General features: G+C 40.5%; 1 protein-coding gene across 7 annotated transcripts in view; it reads right to left on the minus strand.

Moving 5' to 3' along the window:
* Positions 1-13,227: 13,227 nt before the first annotated feature.
* SOX5 (SRY-box transcription factor 5) overlaps positions 13,228-21,317 on the minus strand; it is a 326,784-nt gene continuing 318,694 nt past the window's right edge. For all 7 annotated transcript variants that reach the window (XM_082256133.1, XM_082256136.1, XM_082256134.1 and 4 more), the window contains 3 exons: positions 20,825-20,998; positions 16,523-16,739; positions 13,228-14,418 (listed from right to left, as the gene is read on the minus strand). In XM_082256133.1, the coding sequence (XP_082112259.1) occupies positions 14,118-14,418; positions 16,523-16,739; positions 20,825-20,998 (692 nt within the window). In that variant the 3' untranslated portion in view covers positions 13,228-14,117. The remainder of the gene's footprint in view (positions 14,419-16,522; positions 16,740-20,824; positions 20,999-21,317) is intronic.

The following is a 21,317-nucleotide window of genomic DNA, read 5'->3' on the forward strand; positions in this document are numbered from 1 at the left end:
GCAATGTCGCAGTCCTGCAAAAAAAAATCGCAGATTTTACTCGTTAAAAAAAAAACACCAAAAATGACAGAAATCTTTCCCTTAGTTAGTAAACGCAATAACTTTTGCGCAAACCAATCAAAATACGCTTATTGCGATTTTTTTTTACCAAACGTATGTAGCAGAAAAAAAATTGCCCTAAAATGTTAAAAAATTTTGATTTTTACATTTTTTTTATGGGAATTTCATATAAAAAAATGTGAAAAATATTGTTATTTTTTCAAAAGTGTCGCTATTTTTTTGTTTATAGCGCAAAAAGTAAAAATCGCACAGGTGATCAAATACCACCAAAAGAAAGCTCTGTTTGTGGGGAAAAAAAGGACGTCATTTGGTTACAGCGTCGCACGACCGCGCAATTGTCCGTTATATTCACGCAGTGCCGAATCGCAAAATAGGGCCTGGTCAGGAAGGGGGTAAAATCTTCCGGGGCTTAAGTGGTTAAAATGTAAAAACTATTCTGCTACATTTACATAATGCAGCAACATACATGTAGGACACCCAACATTAAAGGTGATTTATTCTTCTAAAGCAAATATCCTTTTGCAAACTGGTACTGACTAATATTTTAATGTTTCTCTTCTCCCTCAGTTTTTCTCCATCACTTAGCTAACAAGACCCCAAAGCTGATGGAGAGAGGCAAGGAAGGGTCAAACAAGGATGATATGAAGGCAACTGACATCCTCCTTATCAACTGATGATGTCATTGGTCGTTAGGAGGTTGGCAGGTAGAAGGCTGTAATGGTGCACAATGAAAACCTGTGGCTTTGTGTAACTAAAAGGCAGGTTCCATCCACCCACTGGCTTGTATACAATTTGAGGCAGTTTTTAGGCATTTTGCCAAGGCACCCCTAAAGAAACTTCAAGGCCCCCTGGTTGAAAAAATCTGCCGTAGTGTATACGCTGCTGCCTGTTCTGTGAAAACACTAACTGGACAAAATTTCCAATTATTGCTGCTGGACAGTCGCCGGAAGTGACGTAGTTGGAGATTTTGGCAAGTTTGAGTTTTTGGCAGAACATCGGCTCTCCTGTCTCGGTGAATGGACGGCTGCAGAGGGGAGGAGGGAATACCAACAATGGCTGGGCTATGGGAGCCTATGGGTGAGGTCTCCGCTGTTGGAACTTCCAGCTGTTGTTGATTGCTCCCTGACACAAGGGGAGCTGCAGGATCATGTGCCCGAACCAGAGTGGACTGAAAAAAGGAAGCATACAGATCTTTTTTACATAGTGTAGGTAGGATAGGTAGCAGAAGAGGGGGACATTTTTATTGGCTATGGTCTGGCAAGAGTTCCACTTTAACTTTTTTTGCTGCATAGACACAGAGATAGTTTTATTTTACCCCATTGTTCTATTTTAAGGAGTCATGAAGCCAAAAGCTCCACAAAAAAAGGATTCTGAAAGCATTTTTGTTTTCTGAAAGGCACTTCTAAAAAAATGGTAAGTCATTGCATGTGTAGGCTGTTGTCTCCGGGTCACTGCGTGCCTCCATCACGGGCAGCCGTTTTTCCTGCATTCCACAAGATGCCACCCATCCCCAGGAATGGCAACAGCTGTGCCGTCACCTACCTCCATGGAGATTAGCGCTTCTTTATCCTGAACAGTAGCCGACTTAATCAGACCACCTGCTCACAAGATTCCAAGTAATTCAGCGTATTCACAAAATTAAAGCAATTCATGGCAAATCGCGTTCATCTTTCCGACTTGACAGCTGAGTTTTTTTTTTCTTTTAGTTCTGCGCCTCATGCATAATGTAAACCAAAACGACGCATTCCAAGTAGCGGGAAATGGTAAATGGTGACAACAAACCTTCATTTTGACAATATAAAAATAAGATTATTTCATATCAGCCAGTGATAGTCCAAGCAATTTGCATCTTCAAAGCAACAAAAACACACAAAAAGATCTCCAAAACTAAAATTGGGCCAGTACCGGGCAGCAGGCAAAAGCGAAATTTCCTGTATTTCAGAGAAACCGATTTGAGCGAAAAGGGTGAAACACATACAGTGGGTAGTAAAGATGGTTGTAAGGGTGCAATGGGCTTTAAATTGTACTGGTTTTATTAATTGTTAGTGTATTTTGTTACCAAGAGCTTCTGTGTCCAACAGTATTGAGTTACCTGGAACTGCAGCAGTAGCGGTGCGGTACTGGTGCTGGTATGGCAGCTGCTCCTTGTCTATATGTTTTATTGACAATAGGGGAAGAATGGAAAGTTGAAGCATTTATTAAAGGGACAATGCAAAATAAGCTTCTTTTTTTATGTTATTTGATTTTACCATATAATAAAATACAAAAAAGATCAAAAAGTTATTTTCCTCCCAACCTCGTGGTAACAGTTTAGAGAGGGACCTTTTCTCTTCCAGCATGTACAAAGCCAGCTCCAGGAAGACATGCAGAGGGAAACTGTGTAACATCCAATGCATGTAACATTTCATCTATTCCAGGACAAACTTTAAGAAGCCCAGCCTGGGACCTCCTCTCTGATATGTTTCACACTGAGCTAAAACGCATCAAAGGTGAAATGCGTCAAAGGTAAAACGCAGGGGAAGGCCTAGACAGGGTTTAATTTTAGGTTGGTTTAGTATGAGAAAATATTTGCAAGTGTTGGATGCTATGGTGTTATTTCTGGATGTGTTGACAGTTTGGCGTGAGGATGAGCCCCAGATTGACGTCTGTACCCGGTCAGCCATGGGAGTGATTTACTGTATAGGACTGAAGAGCAATTAGAACCATTACATGTAACCCCCATAGACATACTTTGATGTGTTTGGTGTGGAAAATTCAAGTGGCCTGCTAAGAACTTCTTTGGAACAAATTGGAATGCCAATTTGAGACAGGTCTTCTCCAACATTCGTACTTGACCCCAGGAATGGACACAAAGTCACACACACTCCATAACTTTGTGGAAAGAGAAGAGAGGGACAGGCTACCCCATAATAATGGCCATGGTTTTTGGTATAGGATGTCTCAGCAATATCGTATAGGTGTGATGGTCAGGGGTACACAGACTTTTTGGCCATGTAGTCTACCAGCACATGAACTAGGACAAGATGCATATTAAGTAATGCAACACATGCCAAATACATCTAACCACTTGCCGATCACCTCCTGTACATTTACTGCGGCACGCAGCCGCTTACAGGCAAAGTGACGTAGTACTACGTCGCTTGCTAAAGAGCCTGTAGGGGGCGCTCCCGCCCCCGCTGGTTACCTGCCTAGCCAGCGCGTGTGACCGGCGGCTCCAATGGCCGCCGGCCACTCGCGATCTCCCACAGGAGAGGGAGAAAGACAGACGGCTGATGTAAACACAGCCGTCTGTCATTCTCCCTGAAGTAGGCACAGAGGCTATGCGAGCCTGCTATATAGGATCGCATGTCTCTGTGTTTACTCCACTAGCCACGCCCCCTTACAGTTAGACTCACGCCCCTAGGGACACACTTAACCCATTGATCACCAATTAAGTTAACCCCATTACTGCCAGTGTCATTTTTACAGTAACAGTGCATATTAATAGCACTGATTACTGTAGTAATGTCACTGGTACCCCCAAAAGTGTCAAAAATGTCAGTCAGGGGTCCGATCTGTCTGCCGCAATGTCGCAGTCCTGCAAAAAAAAAAAAAAAATCGCAGATCGCCGCCATTACTAGTTAAAAAAAAAAAACAATTAAAACGACATAAATCTTTCCCTGGGTTAGTAAACGCAATAAATTTTGCGCAAACCAATCAAAATACGCTGAATGCGATTTTTTTTTACCAAATATTTGTAGCAGAAAAAAAATTGGCCTAAAATGTTAAAAAATTTGATTTTTACATTTTTTTTTGAGAATTTCATATAAAAAAATGTGAAAAATATTGTTTCATTTGGGTAGTGTCGCACGACCGCGCAATTGTCCGTTAAAGTCACGCAGTGCTGAATCACAAAATAGGGCCTGGTCTTTGAGCAGCCAAATCTTCCGGGGCTGAAGTGGTTAAAGTACAATTAAAGGCAAAACTTTTTTTTTTTTTAGTTTTGGACAGAGTGGAGAGGGATAAGAACACTTGTCAGTTTTTATTGCTGTCTGCACCCCGTTAAGGAGATTCACCCTCTCTGTTTGTCCCGTTTGCCATTATCATTGAAAATAAAGTTAAAGAAAACCCCAAATTTTGGATTGTCCCCAGAAAAGTAATAGAGGGGAATTCTTCAATGGGGATACTAGTTCTGGTGACCTGGAGGTTCCCAGAGAATTCCCTTAATTTGCAGGGATTTCTTCTCACTTCCTGTTTGGCTATGGGACAGGAAGTGAAGTTAAATCTATGAAATGAGACACAGATGGTGCAAAAACATTTGACAGGGGTTATAACCCTCCCTTACTCCACTCAAAATGAAAAAAAAAAGTTTTGCTATAGTTCTACTTTAAGAAAAGATCTCTCCATACTGTCCAAAGAAATGTGATGTGTGCCAGCATGTTGTTGCATTGCAGATTCTTCCCAAGTGTCACCAGCAAATGCTAATCTACAACTTACCCTTACTTAAATTTGCACTTGTGTGTGCTTTTTGACAGAGATCAGCAGTTCAGGCACCTTCTTTCATTTGATGGTGAGAGTATTTATTGGGATTTTGGAATACCTACCTTTACAGCTTAATACCTCGTACACACACAACGATAGTTGGCCGTGAATTTTCGGCCAACGTCCGATCGGCCGATATTTGGCTTGTTAGTATGATGCTTCCGAAAACCGACTGCGACTTTTCGGCCGAATAAAATCTGGTGTGCATGCTATAAAATTTTTGTTGGCCATCACCACAACGGCCGATTTTTCGTCAGTCAGTACAGATTTTGGCAGACAAAAATCTGATAAGCAAGACTGGGCATGCTCAGAGAAGAAAAAACACACGGAAAGTAAACCATCACATGACATCACTTCTGAAGTTGGTTTTTGTTGGCCAACAAAAGTCCAGTGCAAGTCTAGAGCACATTTCAACCAACACAACAACACTGGACAAAAGACAGCCGATCGGTCGGTCGATAATCTTTGCGTGTGTACGAGGCATTAGTTGTATTGCGCCATTCTGCCTTGGTTTCTAGAAATCCTTTTATTTCCAGGTGGATAGTGTTCTGGGAACACTTATTGCTGAGCCAGGTGAATGTCCAGTATGAATATTATCAGCTCCTCCAACTGCTGGTTCTTTGCTGTCTCTCACTGTGTGATGGGGCAGATGATTACCAAAGAATCAAGGGGGAAGAAGCTGGAGCCACAGCCATCAGTTCATGTTAATGGTAAACTGAGGGGGATGTCTGATTTTATGACTGATGCAGTTTTTCGGGTACCGAGACAGTCCTTTAAACTGAATTATACAAAATTTGCACAGCAATGTGCCCATTGAAATTGTGTGCATTCATTCTTTCCGAATGTGACAAAAAATGAATTATATTCGGCTGATTGGCAAGGCTGGTCAAATGTTGTATACTGATTGAAAACAGAAAATACCGTATTTTGCCACTAGATGGATCATATGATACTTAGTGCCCAATGCAGTGTATTCCATTGGAAATCAAGGAAAAACATTTGACCAGCACGGGAAATAAATAACATTCATTTTTATGCACCATTCACACAAAACAAATGCACATGCACTTTTATTAGGCGATTTAAAAAGAAAAACTCCTAAAACTAGGTTCATACTACTGCAGTGTGATTTTGTAGTGCAGCTGCATTGCGACTTGGTGTGTTTTTGGTATGCTTTTAATGCGTGTTTTACTACTGTGACTCATCCCTGCGGTCAGTCGGCAGGAATGAGTCATTGATTGTTGAGGAGGCAGCAGACCATTATCCATGCATGCAGCCTGGCGGGCGCGTGCGAAAGCTCACCCCCTCCTGAACCATACCAAGCCACATGGAGGGAGGGTTCATCTGGTAATGTCACCGGGTGACTCCACCCCGTGACACCACATGACGGCCCCCTGAGACCTACTCTCCCTAAGACATCATGGAGCAGGGCCTCTGCGTAACGTAATGGGGGGGGGGGATCACCCAATTAGTTATCCGGGGGGGGGGGAGGTGGCGCAGTCATTCAGTGAGTGTCAAGTGATGGGAGCGGTTGTATTCAGTGGGCATCTGAACGGCCAGGATCTGAGGGTCCTCTTGTTAAAGGGAGCTTCCACATTCTGATGTTACCCCAAGCAAGGGTTGTGGGGAAGAAGCCCTTATTTGCATCCCCCCCATGTTGAGGGCATGTGGCATGGAATGCTTCTATCTTGGCCTGTATGCTCAGATAAAGTTCAGACAAAGATTTTTTTTTTTGGGGGGGGGACCCCACAGGTCTGGTATGGATGGGAGGAGGACCCTCGCGTTGTTTTTTTGGCTCTTTTGTTTATATTCTATTGTCAACGGGGAATCCCCCACTGACAGCAGGGATGACTCTTTGTTAGGACGCTGACATGTGCTGGCTCCTTAACCACTTCAGCTCCGGAAGGCACTATGTTGCTTTCACTGACAATTGCGCGGTCTTGCGACCCTGTACCCAAGTAAAATTGATGTCCTTTTTTCCCATGAATATAGCTTTCTTTTTGTGGTATTTGATCACCTCTGCGGTTTTTATTTTTGCACTAGAAACAAAGAACGACCAACGAAAAAAAAACAAAAAACTATTTTTTACTTTCTGCTATAAAACATATTCAATAAAAAATGTAAAATATCAAATTTCTTCATTATTTTAGGTCAATAAGTACATGCTACATGTTTTTGGTTAAAACAAATCCCAATAAGCATATATTGATTGGTTTGCGCAAAAGTTACAGCATCCACAAAATATGGGATAGTTTTATTTATTTTTTACTAGTAATGGCGGCAATCAGCGGCTTATAGCAGGACTGCGATATTGGGGCAAAGAAATCTGACATCTGGCACTTTTTTGGGGACCAGTGACTCTAATACAGTGCTAAAAAAATGCACTGTCACTGTACTAATGACACTGGCTGGGAAGGGGTTAACATCAAGGGCGATCAAAGTGTTAAATGTGTGCCTAGGGAGTGCTTAGTCACTGTGGGGGAGGTGCTTTTACTACTTGGAGACATGGATCTGTGTTTCTGCTTCACAGAAACATGGGAGTCTTTTGTACTCACAGAATGACTGTCTGCCTTGTTTACATAGGCAGACTGTCAGAGTAACAAGCGATCTGCAGGAGCCGCTAATCAGTTCATTCTCTGTTCCTGTCAGATTTTATCTGCTTGCCTATATAGGATGTATGGGAAAGCAGATACACTGGCAGATCCGCTGAAGACCTGCGTTGCACCAGGCAGCGATCTACTGATCACTGGTGAAATGCTTTACAGGCTCAAAAAAAAAAAAAAAAAACCCCAATAATAATAAATGCATTTTTTTTTCTTAAAAGTGAACTTATCCTTTAACAACCAATAACTCCTCAATGGTGCTCATAGCAGGGATGAGTCACTGGTTGTTAGGATGCTGACGGGTGTCAGCTCCTTAACCACCAATGACTTACCACCAGTTCAGCAAGGATTAAAACACACATTAAAAAACATAAAAAATGCTCTACTTCAGTTATACCATGTGTTCCTCTTGCAATTTGGCAGTTCCCTTTTAAATATAGGACTGTTTGACATGGAATCGCTCCTTCAGGACCATCTACAAGGCCTTGCAGCCTACCGTGCGCAAAGATCTAGACAAATTGAAGTCCTCCTGGCTGGCGAAGCTGCCAGAGTTGAACGGCGATGATTGGGAGGACATATGGGAGTACCCATTTTCCCAACTTGTGTTATCTAGGGATTGGCTGATCCAGTTTGAAATTCTACACAGGTCTTAGGGGTGAACAAGGGTGTGCCTGGGCACACCCTAATCACTATGTGCGTGAACCCCCTTGTTGGTACCCCAGCCCTGCAATGCTGCTGGCTCCCCTCCTCTCCCCCCAGCTGCATCGAGGGATGTTTCAGGATGGAGAGCAGGGGAAGAGACTAGTAAATCGTTCCTTTTCTAAATGAACACACTCGCTCATTGTGTCCATTCATAACTGAAGCATAGTAAACTGTGTTTACTATACTTCAGTTTTTAAATGAACAGGAAGCCACTCAGCGCAGAGCACTTCCAGATCATTCACTGCCCCTTGCAGCTGAGGCTGCAGAGAAAGGCATGTGTGTTTGAGCTTTGGGTTGCACATCCTAATGCTATAGCCTGCGCACATCTATAACACAGGTTCTATCTGATGCCCCACAGACTCAATAGGATCTACCCAAATTGACCTCCACATTGCTGATATTGCCAAGCAGACCTGGCTGATTATTTCTATGATTTGCTCCAGCCCATACCTCCAAACTTTTTGGTCAAGGGTTCTCCAGTTTGTCACATAGTTGACTACTTTTCCTATCCCACAGCAGGCAGATGTATGCCTCCTTGAGCTGGTGGAGGCTCTGGCTCCCACCAGGGCTGTTCATACATTATTGAGGCTTCTATTGTTTTATGCTAGAAAATCTATCGATATTGAATGGAAGTCAGGATCTGCTCCCACCCTGGGATTTTGCAAATTGTTAGTAAATTCTGCTATACTTCTTTACAAGGAGATGTGTAGATCTTGAGGCTGCCTGAAAGAACTCCACAGAGTGTGGGACATCTAGCTAGATGCTACTATTATAGATCAACATGACTCTGAGGCTACTGCCAGTCTTTCCTTAGGCTACGTTCACATGTGGGCGTAGCGGATCGCGGGCAGAATCACAGCAATTCTGCCCGCGATCCGGAAATCATTGCAAATCGCGGGACGCCTGTGCGATGCCCGTGATTTGCAATGGCACCCCAAACGCTGTGCGATGTTGCCGCGATTTCCGCCTGCCGAATCGTGGTAACATCGCGCAAACAGAATCGCGGGACGCATGACACACAAAATAAGCTCTTGTACCTTTCTTGGGCGTCATGCGTCCCGCGATTCTGTTTGCGCGATGTTAACGCGATTCGGCAGGCGGAAATCGCGGCAACATCGCACAGCGTTTGAGGTGCCATTGCAAATCACGGGCATCGCACAGGCGTCCCACGATTTGCAATGATTTCCGGAACGTGGGCAACATCGTGGTGATTCTGCCTGCGATCCGCTACGCCCACATGTGAACATAGCCTTTATATCTGGTCCCAGAACCTGAGTGTTTCCCATAATAGCCCCCTGCCTTTTATAGTTTGCTTGTGTATTGTATGATCCCCTCGCTGCCTGTTTCTTAGGTGGTGGAGAGGGAATACAACTCTAAGGACAAACTACACCTTCATTTTTATTGCCCTTGTGCCCTGGGTGGCACTATCTGAGTAGCAAGGAGTTATTTGTAGTTTTACTTATTTTTGTTTTATCTATTGGTATTGTATTACCTTGAGTTGGATTATGCCCAGAGACTCTGTTTTGTAAGCTTACCTTTTATTGAAAAACAAGAAAAAGTTAAAAAAAAAACTATATAAAAAATGCACCAAATCGCAAGCGAGCCTAAGTGTTGTCTGCTGTGGTTTTAAAGAGAAAAACATTTTTTTTTTTTAGGACAGATGATCTATCATGAAAAGCAGCAGGGACTTTTCCAGGGAAAAATCTGCCCACCCCTACCTACACTCCTGAGTTACTATGGACTGATCGCCAGGTGGAGACGGTGTTAACATGAAGCTCTGAGCGGCTCATTGTCCGCAGAAGGAATCCAGCAAGAGACAGGAAAACAGCTTCACATTTCACGTGGCAGAGAAAGAGGCAGACACAGAGGGGTAGGAACACATCCGCACTTTTATTGGTGCCTTGCAGGGCAGTAATACTGAAAAAGGGGAATGGAGAAACAGGATGTCTTAAAACGCACATTTTTTTAAGAGTACAATAAATCCTCTTTTTTTTTTTTTTTCCATTATTGTGGCATGACTGAAAAACAGAACGAAAAAAAAAAATGAAAATATACAACTTATATTACACTATATGTTATGAACAAAATATAAATCTATTACTCTATGTTATATTTACATAATTATTTTCTTATTTAACTTCAAGTGAGATGGTTGCTTGCACATACTTTGCTATTAAGCTCCAGGCATTTGATTGTCTCATCTTTTCTCTTGTACACCCAAAAGAATTAAAAAAAAAAAATAAAAAATGTAGCCAAACGCTGGGTAAACTTATGATGCAGCCAGCAACCAAAATGTAAATATAAAAGTACAATATGAAAGGTTTTTGCTTCTCTGAGCAATATATATATATATATAAATATATATATATATATATTCCAATGCTCCTAACAAGTAAGTTTGCACATAAAAAAACATAAATAAGGGCTAAAAATGTAGTGTTATCTGGGTATTCAGATATACATGAAATGTTTTTTTCTTGATAATACCATTGCATGTTGGGGGTGGTTTCCCTTGATATTGCAGCTTGCTGATATTTTTGTACCGTTTTACTTTTTAATTGAACGTCACCCTTCCCAGAAAAAAAAAAAAAAAAATCAGGTGATCTACATAAAATTTTATAGGAGGCAGGCAGAGACTTCAGGATCCCAAACAACTGTAGAAGATATTCAAGTAATGCTACAAACAGGCAACTATTCTTCAAGAAAAAAAAAAGGAAAAAAAAAAAAAAAAAAAGGAGGCGATTCATCATATAGTATAAATAAAGTGTTTTAACCGTTTCTATCTATGAAAACGATTGGAATCAGTTAAAATAATGTTTGAGGTAAAACTGCAAATCGTCATTTACATTTGAACATTCGATTTTTACAAATTCTTACTTTGTTATGATTAGTTCAATACTTAAAAACACTGAGCTAAGTCCTGATTTCGCCACCAGGTTTTATTTTGATAATCCTTATGAAAAAGGAGTCTTTTTAAATTTTAAAATGTTATGTGATTTTAAAAAAAATTGGGCGGGAGATTTTTTTTTAAAAAGAAAAAATAAATAAATTGATTGGCTGAAATTGTTGATTAAAAATAGGTAGCTAAGGACTTGCCACCAAAATCCCAGCATGCATAAAGGGCAAATCTAAATCAATGCTAAAACAGAAGAAAGATTGTATGTAGGGCATATAGTTAATTCAACAAAATTCTTAGAGGGGTTTTTGATGTTTTTTTTTCTGTTCATAGATGGTCATAAATTGGGGCAGTGAGTGCTGTGGCTGTTAAATAACCTCTGTTTCTTCAAGAATGCAAAATGGTCATACGATGACGGATCACCAACAGTTGGGGCAATGTTGGCTTTTTTTTAAAGAAAAGAGAGGAATGGAAAATCAATGTTTGGGGTTCACGGCTCTTTCTATGCCAGTCTCCCTGGCAGAGTTTCTTACAAAATTAACATTTGGCAAGACGTGGTAAAATGGGGCCAAGAATAACAGGGATCAATAAGGACAGCCAAGAAATGTGGCCCCGCGCAGAAAAATAACCGTTGGCGTGTGTTATGTTTGGCCTACACAGAGGCCGCCTTGGTGGCATCTACCTGGAGCTTAAACAAAGTATTTTTTGTAGCCCAAAGTCACATATCCAAACAGAGCACATTTAACACGATGGCAATTAAAACGTCCAGCAAATGTGAAACAAGCTTTTGAGTCAGAGCTAACCTTTTTTTTTTTTTTTTTTTTTGCCTTTCAAGAACGAAAAAGGGTCATTTTCATAAATGTTTTCACATTGTACATATGAAGAATGGCATAAAGAAATACCACCATTTGATTTTCTTTTGAAATACAGTGCTAAAAATGTTTCTGACAAACACTGCAATGAAATACATAAAAACCAGACATGAGAAGATTTCTTAGAAAAAGTTCTTCTTTAGTTAAAAATCCAAAAACACCTGGCCTCAAAAAAGGGACATAGATTATTTATACATATATATATACAGATATATATATATATATATTTATAAGGAAAAGGGGGAGTTAAGAAAGTTATAAAATAGAGACATAGTTCAGTTTTTTTTTAACATATCTAGACAGTTCTTTTCTTCTTCTGCGCTGCTGAAATTAAAACAAAATACAATATGAAAAAATAAAAGTAATAAAATAAATTACATTTAACTTACTAATCTGGGAACAGCCAACCAGCAAAATTATTATTAAAATTAATGTAATTACATTACTAAGAAGAGGCAGTCCAAAAAAAAAAGAAAAAAATTAAAAAAACAAAAAAATAAAAATAAAACCCAGGATATATATATATTTATATAACTGACATGCAACAATACTAGGAGTTTCTCCATGGGGGACCCAAAAGAAGTCTTTATATCGGGGATAAAATTCTTACCTAGAATAAGCTATAAATAGCTAAACAGTTATAAGGGGTGATAGTATCTCACATCCAGCCTGTCCAGAGGAAGCATGTCCAAGCAAATACTAGCTTAAACAAATTTGCATAACTTCAATTTAAATCAGCAGGCAAAAATTGAAATGACGACATTTTTTTTTTTTGTTATGAGAGATTTTTTAAATCCGCTATTTTATTTCTCTATTTATGGAAAGTCTTGAATGAGGACGGAGTAGCAGTATACCAAAAACATCAATAGCTAAAGTTTGCTCAGCAAACTTGTACTATGACAGCACAGCACTAACTGAGTTCCAGTGAGGTGAAAAAATGTCAACTGCATTTATACGTTCTATACAGGAACTTCTGTTTCTCTGCAATTGTCACGTACAGAAAATAATAAAAAAAAAAAAAATGGCTGTAATCCCAAAAAATACAAAAATTCTTCGGAAACTTGATGCAGTACAAGAAATCCGTAAAATAACTCCTGGCCTACATATACATACACGTATACAATGGGCCTACTTATTTCCTAATTAAATTTCCATTTAAGGTCTTGGCACGATCTGAGCCCCCGAAACCTTTCCACTCTCCTAATGTACAGCTGAGTATAGCTTTGCTGCACCAAGCACAGGATCTAAAACTATGAGAAAGAAAATCAGGGCACTATGATGAACGTGGTGGCCAAATTAGATACATTAAAATTATGTCATATATTTATATAAATGTAAAAAAAAAGAAAAAAAAAAAAGAAAGAAAAGTTCCTAAAATTTAAAAACATTTTTTTTTTCTTCCCCAAGACGTAATTTTCTTTATTTTCGCCTGTTCTCCAACTATCTCAAGTGCAAATATTCATTAAAGGCTTCTTAAAGTCTGGTGACAATTAGGATGTGGGATTTCATCCCGCGTTAAGCATGGTAAGAACCATGGCACGCTCACACGCACACAAAATACATAAAATATTTCTTTTTATCACTCTATTTTTTTAAGTCTCTTGCCATCACCTGAGAACTGCAACTACAGTTTAAAATAAAATATTTTTTTTTTATGTTTTTTTTTTTGTTTTTTTAACAGCTGCTGGTCAATTGTCAGTTCTTTAAGAGATTGTCTAAGAAGTAACACTGTCCTAAATTTAAGACAGACCAGAAAGAAATGTAAAAAAAAAAATGTATGGGCAAATTGAGCACATTATTACAAATTTGGCACTTGCTAATAGAAATGCAACAGATGAGGAAATATGTCCATGGTACAGATGGAAAGATTCGGGTATCCACACACAATGACAGTCCCTTGGATCCACCCACAACGCCAAGGAAAATGAAGAAAGGGGAGGAGGAGCCAGCCAGGAGCATCTATTTTTTTTTTTTTTTCAGGTGCGTTACCAAAAAAAAAAAAAACGTATTCCTCTTTAAACTTTAGCACAAAACGACAAAACACATTCACAAGCCACTTGTTGGCACTGTGTACCTGAGTGAGATTTTCTAGAACATTGTAGAACAAACAGCCAAGTTTTTTGTTGTTTTTTTTTTGTCTTTTATATATGAAAAAAAAAAAAAAAGTTGAAGGGTAAGACGTCAGTGCTGAGCAGCTAGATTACTGGCATTAGTTTACCCATAGCTTATCCCGTTCTTTTGGTGGAAAATCTGTGGTATTTGTGTTTTTCATTTTACTTTTCCAACCCCGTGCATTTTGGGTCAAGAGTTTATTCTGTCAGTTAAAAGTCCCAGCATTTTTTTTAAGAACAGTTAAAAGTAACAGTCAGTGTATCCAAAAAGCTCATGCTCCACCACTGATGAAGGCGAGTCGGGGTTGCGCCTTACTAAGTCCTCAAAGTTCCAGCCGTACCCCATCCTGCATCAGTTGGCTTGTTCCGCACTGTGATTTTCACTGTCACTGACAAAATCTGCGTCCGGATCGTCGTCCTCGTCGTACTCATCATATATTTCACCGTTCATGTCATCGTTTTGCATCTCCTCCTTGATGTGGGGCTCCTCTCCTTTGATGCCGAAAGTGCTTTGGATGACCTGCATGCCGGGCTCTGGACTGCTCGAGACGCTTGAGTGCTCCGACGGCAAGTGAGGTGATGGCATGCCCGCCATTGCAATGGCTCCTGGGTACACCACACCCGTTGTAGTGATGGGAATTTGTGCTTGTTGCCTGTAACAATGGAAAGCATGTTAAAATTTAGCCATGCACACATATGTTCCTATCCCATATAGAAAATCTATTCCATATCACCAGTTCTTTTTCAGGGTCTAGATCCTTTTAAAGCTGAAGTTTAATCTGCTTATATTTTGCATTCCCTGGTTTTGCCCCCCCCCCCCCCCTTCATCAATGTGTTATTTTTTTTTTTTTTTTTATATAACACTATTCAGTTATTACTTCATACCCTGGGTATCTGTGCTTCTCTATGCAGTGCAGGTAGGTCAATGCTAGTGAGAAAGGTCTGCAGAGTGCTGTACACAGCTTCCTGAAAACACCACAGTACCCTGCCTAAGTACTCCTCTCAAGGGATCTCAGCTCTGTATCAAGCAGTGGGCTGTGTCTTGGGTGTGCAAATATCAAAATGTTTTGATGGGTGCATGTCAGTCTGGAAGATTTGGCATTCCTAGACAGGCTACATTTGCATGTAGACTGCCCTAGGCAGCACCCATATGTGATGCTGAGCCTCTATGATTAAAAGAATAGAAATCCAATAAATGAACGTTGTGGGCCAGGGACAGTAAAGCTGGCCATAGATGGTTTGAACCTTGGCTAATTCAGCAGGATTCGCCGAGATTCGAACCATGTATGGGATAAACTTGGGTACAACCAGCCTGTTGGATTTTTCATAACCGCTACCAATAATTGATCTCCTGGCCAGGACGGCTCCTCCCGCCGGGAGAATGTAGCCCTGCGGGAGGGAACCCATGGACGCAGGAAGGAAAATCACACTGTCTATGGCCAGCTTAAGTTTGGCAAGGAAAGAGATAGATGATGCTTGATGTCCTCCGGTCAGGAAATGAGGGGGACTCAATCTGACTTCTGCAGCTTCTAATGCACATTCTATTAAGTTCAGAGTATGCAGTAAAATTACCAAAGAAAACCATTTCAGTACAGGGGAGGAGCCTGTGCAAGACTGATGGCTGGTGTTCAGATTTAATACTGAAAAACCCTGACGAAGGCGGAGTCTTTTGTAACCCCTGAAATGTGTTGGCTTTCACAAGGTAAAAAAAGGACCTTGAGTTTGAATGCTTACATTGTTCATACACTCTACATTTGCTGACCAAGGGACCATTAATAATACTTCATAGTTTTAGAGCAGCCTCGCCAAGAGTCATCGTACTTTGACTTCAGCAGATTATAGTACCTTAGCAAAGCTTTGTTTGGTATCCAGCTCAATGCAATCCTAATCTTCCATTAGATCAGGGCTCAAAACATCTTTGCTGTGCTTGAATGTGCCCAGACCTACCATGACCTGAGTGACTAGGCTAACCCTTGGTAGAGCACACACTTCCTTTCCTACATAAAATTGGTAAGAATGATCACCATACAATGTCCAATCTAGATTATCCCCAAGGCAGGACAGAGAACAGCACGCATTTTCTATCTTGTACCTATATAACTGTCAACACTCTAGTCTATTTTAATCAAAGGAACTAGTTAAAATATTGCTTGGTGTCATGGTGGAACCAAAGACACCTCTCTTTACATCAGTCTTCGAAAGACTGACTTGCATACAGCCTACCATAGATCCTCCACATCCTCAATTTAAATGTGACCATTTCCCAAAAGCAAGAATGGTGTTTTTTTGCAAAGGGAATTTCAATATCATTTATGATTATTTTTATGATTCTTACTACAGGTATTTATATAGTTCCAACAATTTACAAAGCGCATTACATACTGTACATTCACATCAGTCCTTGCCCTCAAGGCGCTTACAATCGAAGGTCCCTAACTCACATGCAGACATACAAAGAATCAACCTACCAGCAAGTGTTCGGAGTGTGGGAAGAATTCAGAACACCCAGAAGAACCCCATGCAACCACAGTGAAAACATGCAAGCTATATGCAGGTAGTGTCCTTGTTCCCAAGGCAAGAGTGCTAATCACTAACCCACTGCGCTGCCCAAATATTTGTATACTTTGCATGTAGGTACCATGTGAATTCGAGGCATGGCATGTCAATTTTGCATGGTGTGAGCATTTAGTTTACCTACCCTGCCTAATGATACAGAAAGAATCTAATTTCTATTCAGAGGTTAGCAGAACCACTTACCCTACGTTGAAATACTGTCTCATTTCTTGCCGCCGGCTGCGCATGATCGCCTTGTACTCGCCGATCCGCAACTTCTTGCCATCAACTAAGCAGGTGCGTTTTGGCCGCGGCTTGTATTTGTAGTCTGGGTATTTCTCCAGGTGCTGCTTGCTAAGTCGAGCTTGTTCTTCATAGTAAGGCTGCTTCTCCAGATTCGTCATGGCTTTCCAGCGAGACCCTGAGCAAATAAAAAAAAAAAAAAAAAAACTATGAACAAGCAGACTATGGAAAACACAAGCAGATTGAAGGTGTATTTCCAGGCAAACTTTTTTTTTTGTGCTGGAGAGAGTGCTATTGGGAGCTCAGTTACAGAGATTTCTACCCACTTCCTAGCCCGTTGACAACAGTTTCACCAGACTGAAGTTGGGAAAATCTGCAGCAGGGGTACAGACCAAAAGAAAAGTCTGAAAGGGGTTCCAGCCTCCCCCTACTCTACTAAAGGAAACCTTATTTTTTCTCGGTGTTGCTGATTTTCCCACTGATTTCACCATGATGGTTCGTTAGGCAAATCTCTCCAATAGAGCGATAGCAGGAGAAGCCCAAAAGAGGACTTTATTTACCAGTGAAAAGAAAGAAAACACATAAAACATCCTCTACATGAAGGACACAGACTGGGAGTATGGAATCATAGAATTTAACCACAGTAACTGGCTGAAGGTTTCCAATTCAGCTAACCGGCGCTATGTAGAGTCTGTAGTTTATATTTTACTGCCTTCTCCATCACTTACACAATGTAGTGATTGTACAACAAAACTGCACTGCATACAAAAGTAAATAGAATTGCAGAGTTTATGTTCACCGTCTAAATTTTACAAACTCAATTTATCAGTCTGAGAAATGAGGACAGTTCATGTTTTGTAATTTGGATTTTGATGTGTGTGATTTTTATTTTAATTTTTTAAGTATAAAATGTTCTGCATTTTTTTTTTTTTTTTTTGCTGAGTTATATTTATTTTACCAATATCAGTATCAGTGTCCTGCAAACTCCAGACATTAGCACTGTATTATCATCCTGTAGTTTCTGAACACAGCCTAGAACTCATCCTATAGAGAAGTGTTGTCACCTTGGATGTACAGACCCTGGATGGATCTATTCTCAGCGTACAATGCAGTTTTGGCCCCCTACCCCCCCCCCCTACTCCTACATCCCAAAACTGAAGCCAAACTCCAGCCAATGGGATAAATGTTTTACATAAATAAGAGCTGATCATTGTAAGCACCTCTGTAATTGTTAAATGGTTTGTTTGATCCTCTAACTGCTACATCTGTTCTTTAAAAAAAAAAAAAAAAAGACAGTGGGTGGATAACCAGGTAAAAAAGGAAAGAAAGCCTAAACAAGAAAAGGAATGCAGCCATCACACCTAAGAATTTGTAAGCTGCAATATAATAAATGTTTGATTTTGGGTTTAATATTGCTTTAATTATGCCAAAGTTCTAACAACATTTTTGGGGTGACTGAAGAAGGATTGGCACCAATGTTAAGAATGATTTGGTGTCTATGCCCCCATTACAAAGATCTCCTCCCTTACAGCAGATGACATTCCTACCAGTTGAGGTATTCGTTGAGCAAATATAATTTTGTTCCTAATATTTTAAGTCAGGAGAATGGCAATACACATTTTAGATCTGTACAGTTACTGGACAACCAGATCTATTGATTGCGTCTATTATCAGCAATGTAGAGACTAATCTCATCTAACCTTAGTGATCATCTAACAAGTTAAAACCTAAAAATAACCACAAGTATATATCTGAAGCTCTTAAAAAAAAAAAAAAAATCAGCTTTGTCCCAGAACAAGCAATCAAACACAAAAAGAATACATTTTTTTTTGGGGGGGGGGGGGGGGGGCAAAGTATGTGACTGTGTTGCATGGCTTGAGAAAGCTGTCTAATACAGAGGAGGCACTGCTGTGACACAGATACTGAGCATCTACAACAGTGACTGTGCGTCTGCAAATCATTTCACTACAAACCCAGACAGATCTCGTCTGCCGGGCCAGAACTGTCAGATAATGAGAGCTGACAATGTGTAAGTCAGACTTCAAACATACGCCCTGTCAAACCTGAGCACCGATTCCTCTTGTGTGCCTGACATGATAAAAGACACAAAGGGAATCTTCCAACTAATCACACAGAGAGAAAAAACACAAATCTGACCAACTAGACTCTCACATGTATGCTGACAGCAAAATCTAGAATACTGTGAAGGAGGACAATAAAGTGTAAGCTCCTCTGGTACAGAGACTGACGTGACCGATTAAGTGTTCTGTATACAGCACTGCAGAATATGTCAGAGAGATATAAATGTATAATATTAATAGTGTGTGACTGTAGTGAGACAGAGCGTAAGCTCCTCTGGTGCACAGACGGATGCGAATGGTTCAGTGTTCTACATACAGCACTGCAGAATATGTCAGAACTATTTAAATGTATAATAATAAAATATTTCCTTCCCTGTGCACTTGCTACATCTTTCTCAATTCTTTTGCTCTCTGTTGTTTGGAAGCAGAGCAGATCAAAGTCGAGTTTCCGGGGCAGAGAAGTCTGTCATTTTTTTTTTTTTTATAACGTGATCTGCAATGAATTTGCACGTCGTCTGTGAACTACTGTATGAATAATGGAAGAAAGATGTGTGCGCACGCTCCTGATCCCAGGCCAAACAGTCAGAGGCGATTCCTTCTGTTAACAATTTCAGGGGAACGGCTGATTAAGACCAGACCTTGCCGTCGTATAAAACACTCTAAACCCTTTAAAATGTCAGCGTCGCTCTCGGGAGACGTAGAAATGTCAGCTAAGCTCAAGTGTCTGTTTTAAAGAGAATGTGTCTATAAGGTATCAATGGAGACAAAAGACGCCCTCACCTCCACCAGGGTGACATATGGGCAGGATGCCACCATCTTCTACACAGTTGGCATGCTCTGCAGTGATACGATGTTCATGATACAATGGAGCAGATTTCTAATACAATGGAGCAGATCTATGATATGATGCAGCAGTTGGGTGGTACATACTGACTTGAATGTTCAGTTTGCTCAGAGTTAATAAAATGTAGCAGTTATTTAAATCAAAAGTCTCTCTTACATTGTTCCTATAAAGCTAATAAAGGGTATAAAAAAAAAAACTGCCAGACTAAAATGGGAAGAAGTTTTTAAAAACAACAATTCAGCTCAGCTCAAACTTTTTTTCTTATTTTTTATTTCTATCTGAGGCTGCTTTGGAAAGATTTCTTCCCACTTCCTGTGCTGGAGACAATGGTTTCACCAAACAGGAAGTGAAGAAAATCTTTTCTATAGGGACACAGACAGATAAAAATCTGACAAAGTTTCTAGCTTTTCCCTTCTCTACTGATACATCAGAATTATTCTATCCTTGTTGCTTTTGGGAGAACTTTCATCACTCCTTGTCTTCTTAACCGGTTGTCACTATGTCAGTGGGGAGGGGGGGGGGGGAGGGGAGGGGTATTGCTACAAATGAGCCCTGGATAGCAGAAAAAAAGCCAACATGGTTTTATTTCTATCTGTGGCTGCTTTGGATAGTTTTCCTCCCACTTCCTGTGCTAAAGACAATGGTTTCACCAAACAGGAAGTGAATAAAAATTCCCATCAGGGACACAGACAGAAATAAAAATGTGACAAAAGTTCTAGCCTACCCTTTTCTCTACTGATAAACCAGAATTGGTCCGTGTTGCTTTTGGGAGAACTTTCCTCACTCCTTGTCTCCTGAAACTGTTGTTTTGTCTGGATTTGCATTTTAGGGACACACTTCAATAAAAAAAATGTTTTTATTGTACTCTGTTTTGTGCCTCTGTTTTCTGCTCTAACATGCACCCTGACATTTACCATCTGCCCCACCAGATACACCCCTGTAGCAGCCAACATTTTATTTCAATGGCTCTGAATCTGCCAAAATGCAGTCAGGGTGTACACAGGTTCCAAGTCTGACCCTCTCTGACATCATTGGGCACTTCAGAGAAGTGAACCTTCCTGGATAGTACTATCACCTCACTGATTTGTCTGCAGTTGTAACTTCTGCAATAAAATGGGTTATGTGCCAACAGGCCAAAAAATATGATTGATTGATTCACACCGAGTTCTTACCAAAGTTGCGAGTCTCATATATCAGTAAATTTGACTAAACTGAAAAAACGAAATTTTGAGGTGTGTGCCCGGCTTTATACCCCATATCAGCTTTGTAATATATCAGACTGAGGACACATTGTAGCAATGTCACACACAGTATTCTCCATCCTTAATGTGACCATACCTAGTATTTTGCTAATGTTTGAATTGTGCATGTCGGGGAAAGCCTGTAGAATCTTCCTCCGCTCATCCTTTGCCCACACCATGAAGGCATTCATTGGACGTTTGATATGTGGCTCACTGCTCCCACGGCCCCGGGACTCTCGATATATCCGGGACTCAGACACACCAGCGCTTCCTGCAAATGGACAATGAGAGGGGAGTTAAACAGTGTTCCTGGCAAAAAGGTTATTATCAGGAATTTATGGCTTCTCCACAGCAGTACATTATACATATACTGTATACATACAATATACATTCTGTGTTACTAAGGATTGGAATAGGAGGACAGGATTAAGAATAGGGCATTGTGGCTGCTATTGTCTGGGGTTTATTCAACCACAAAGTGTTCAGGATGCATTCTCTTGTGTCCAGCTCCTCCCCCCCTGCATAATGACAGTTGGCAATTGCTCTGTATTACACAGCAGAGGAGGCAGTCAAAATGCAGCCACTCCTAT

This window comes from Pelophylax lessonae (assembly GCF_965119305.1).
Source record: "Pelophylax lessonae genome assembly, chromosome: 4".
NCBI classification, from domain to species: Eukaryota; Metazoa; Chordata; class Amphibia; order Anura; family Ranidae; genus Pelophylax; species Pelophylax lessonae.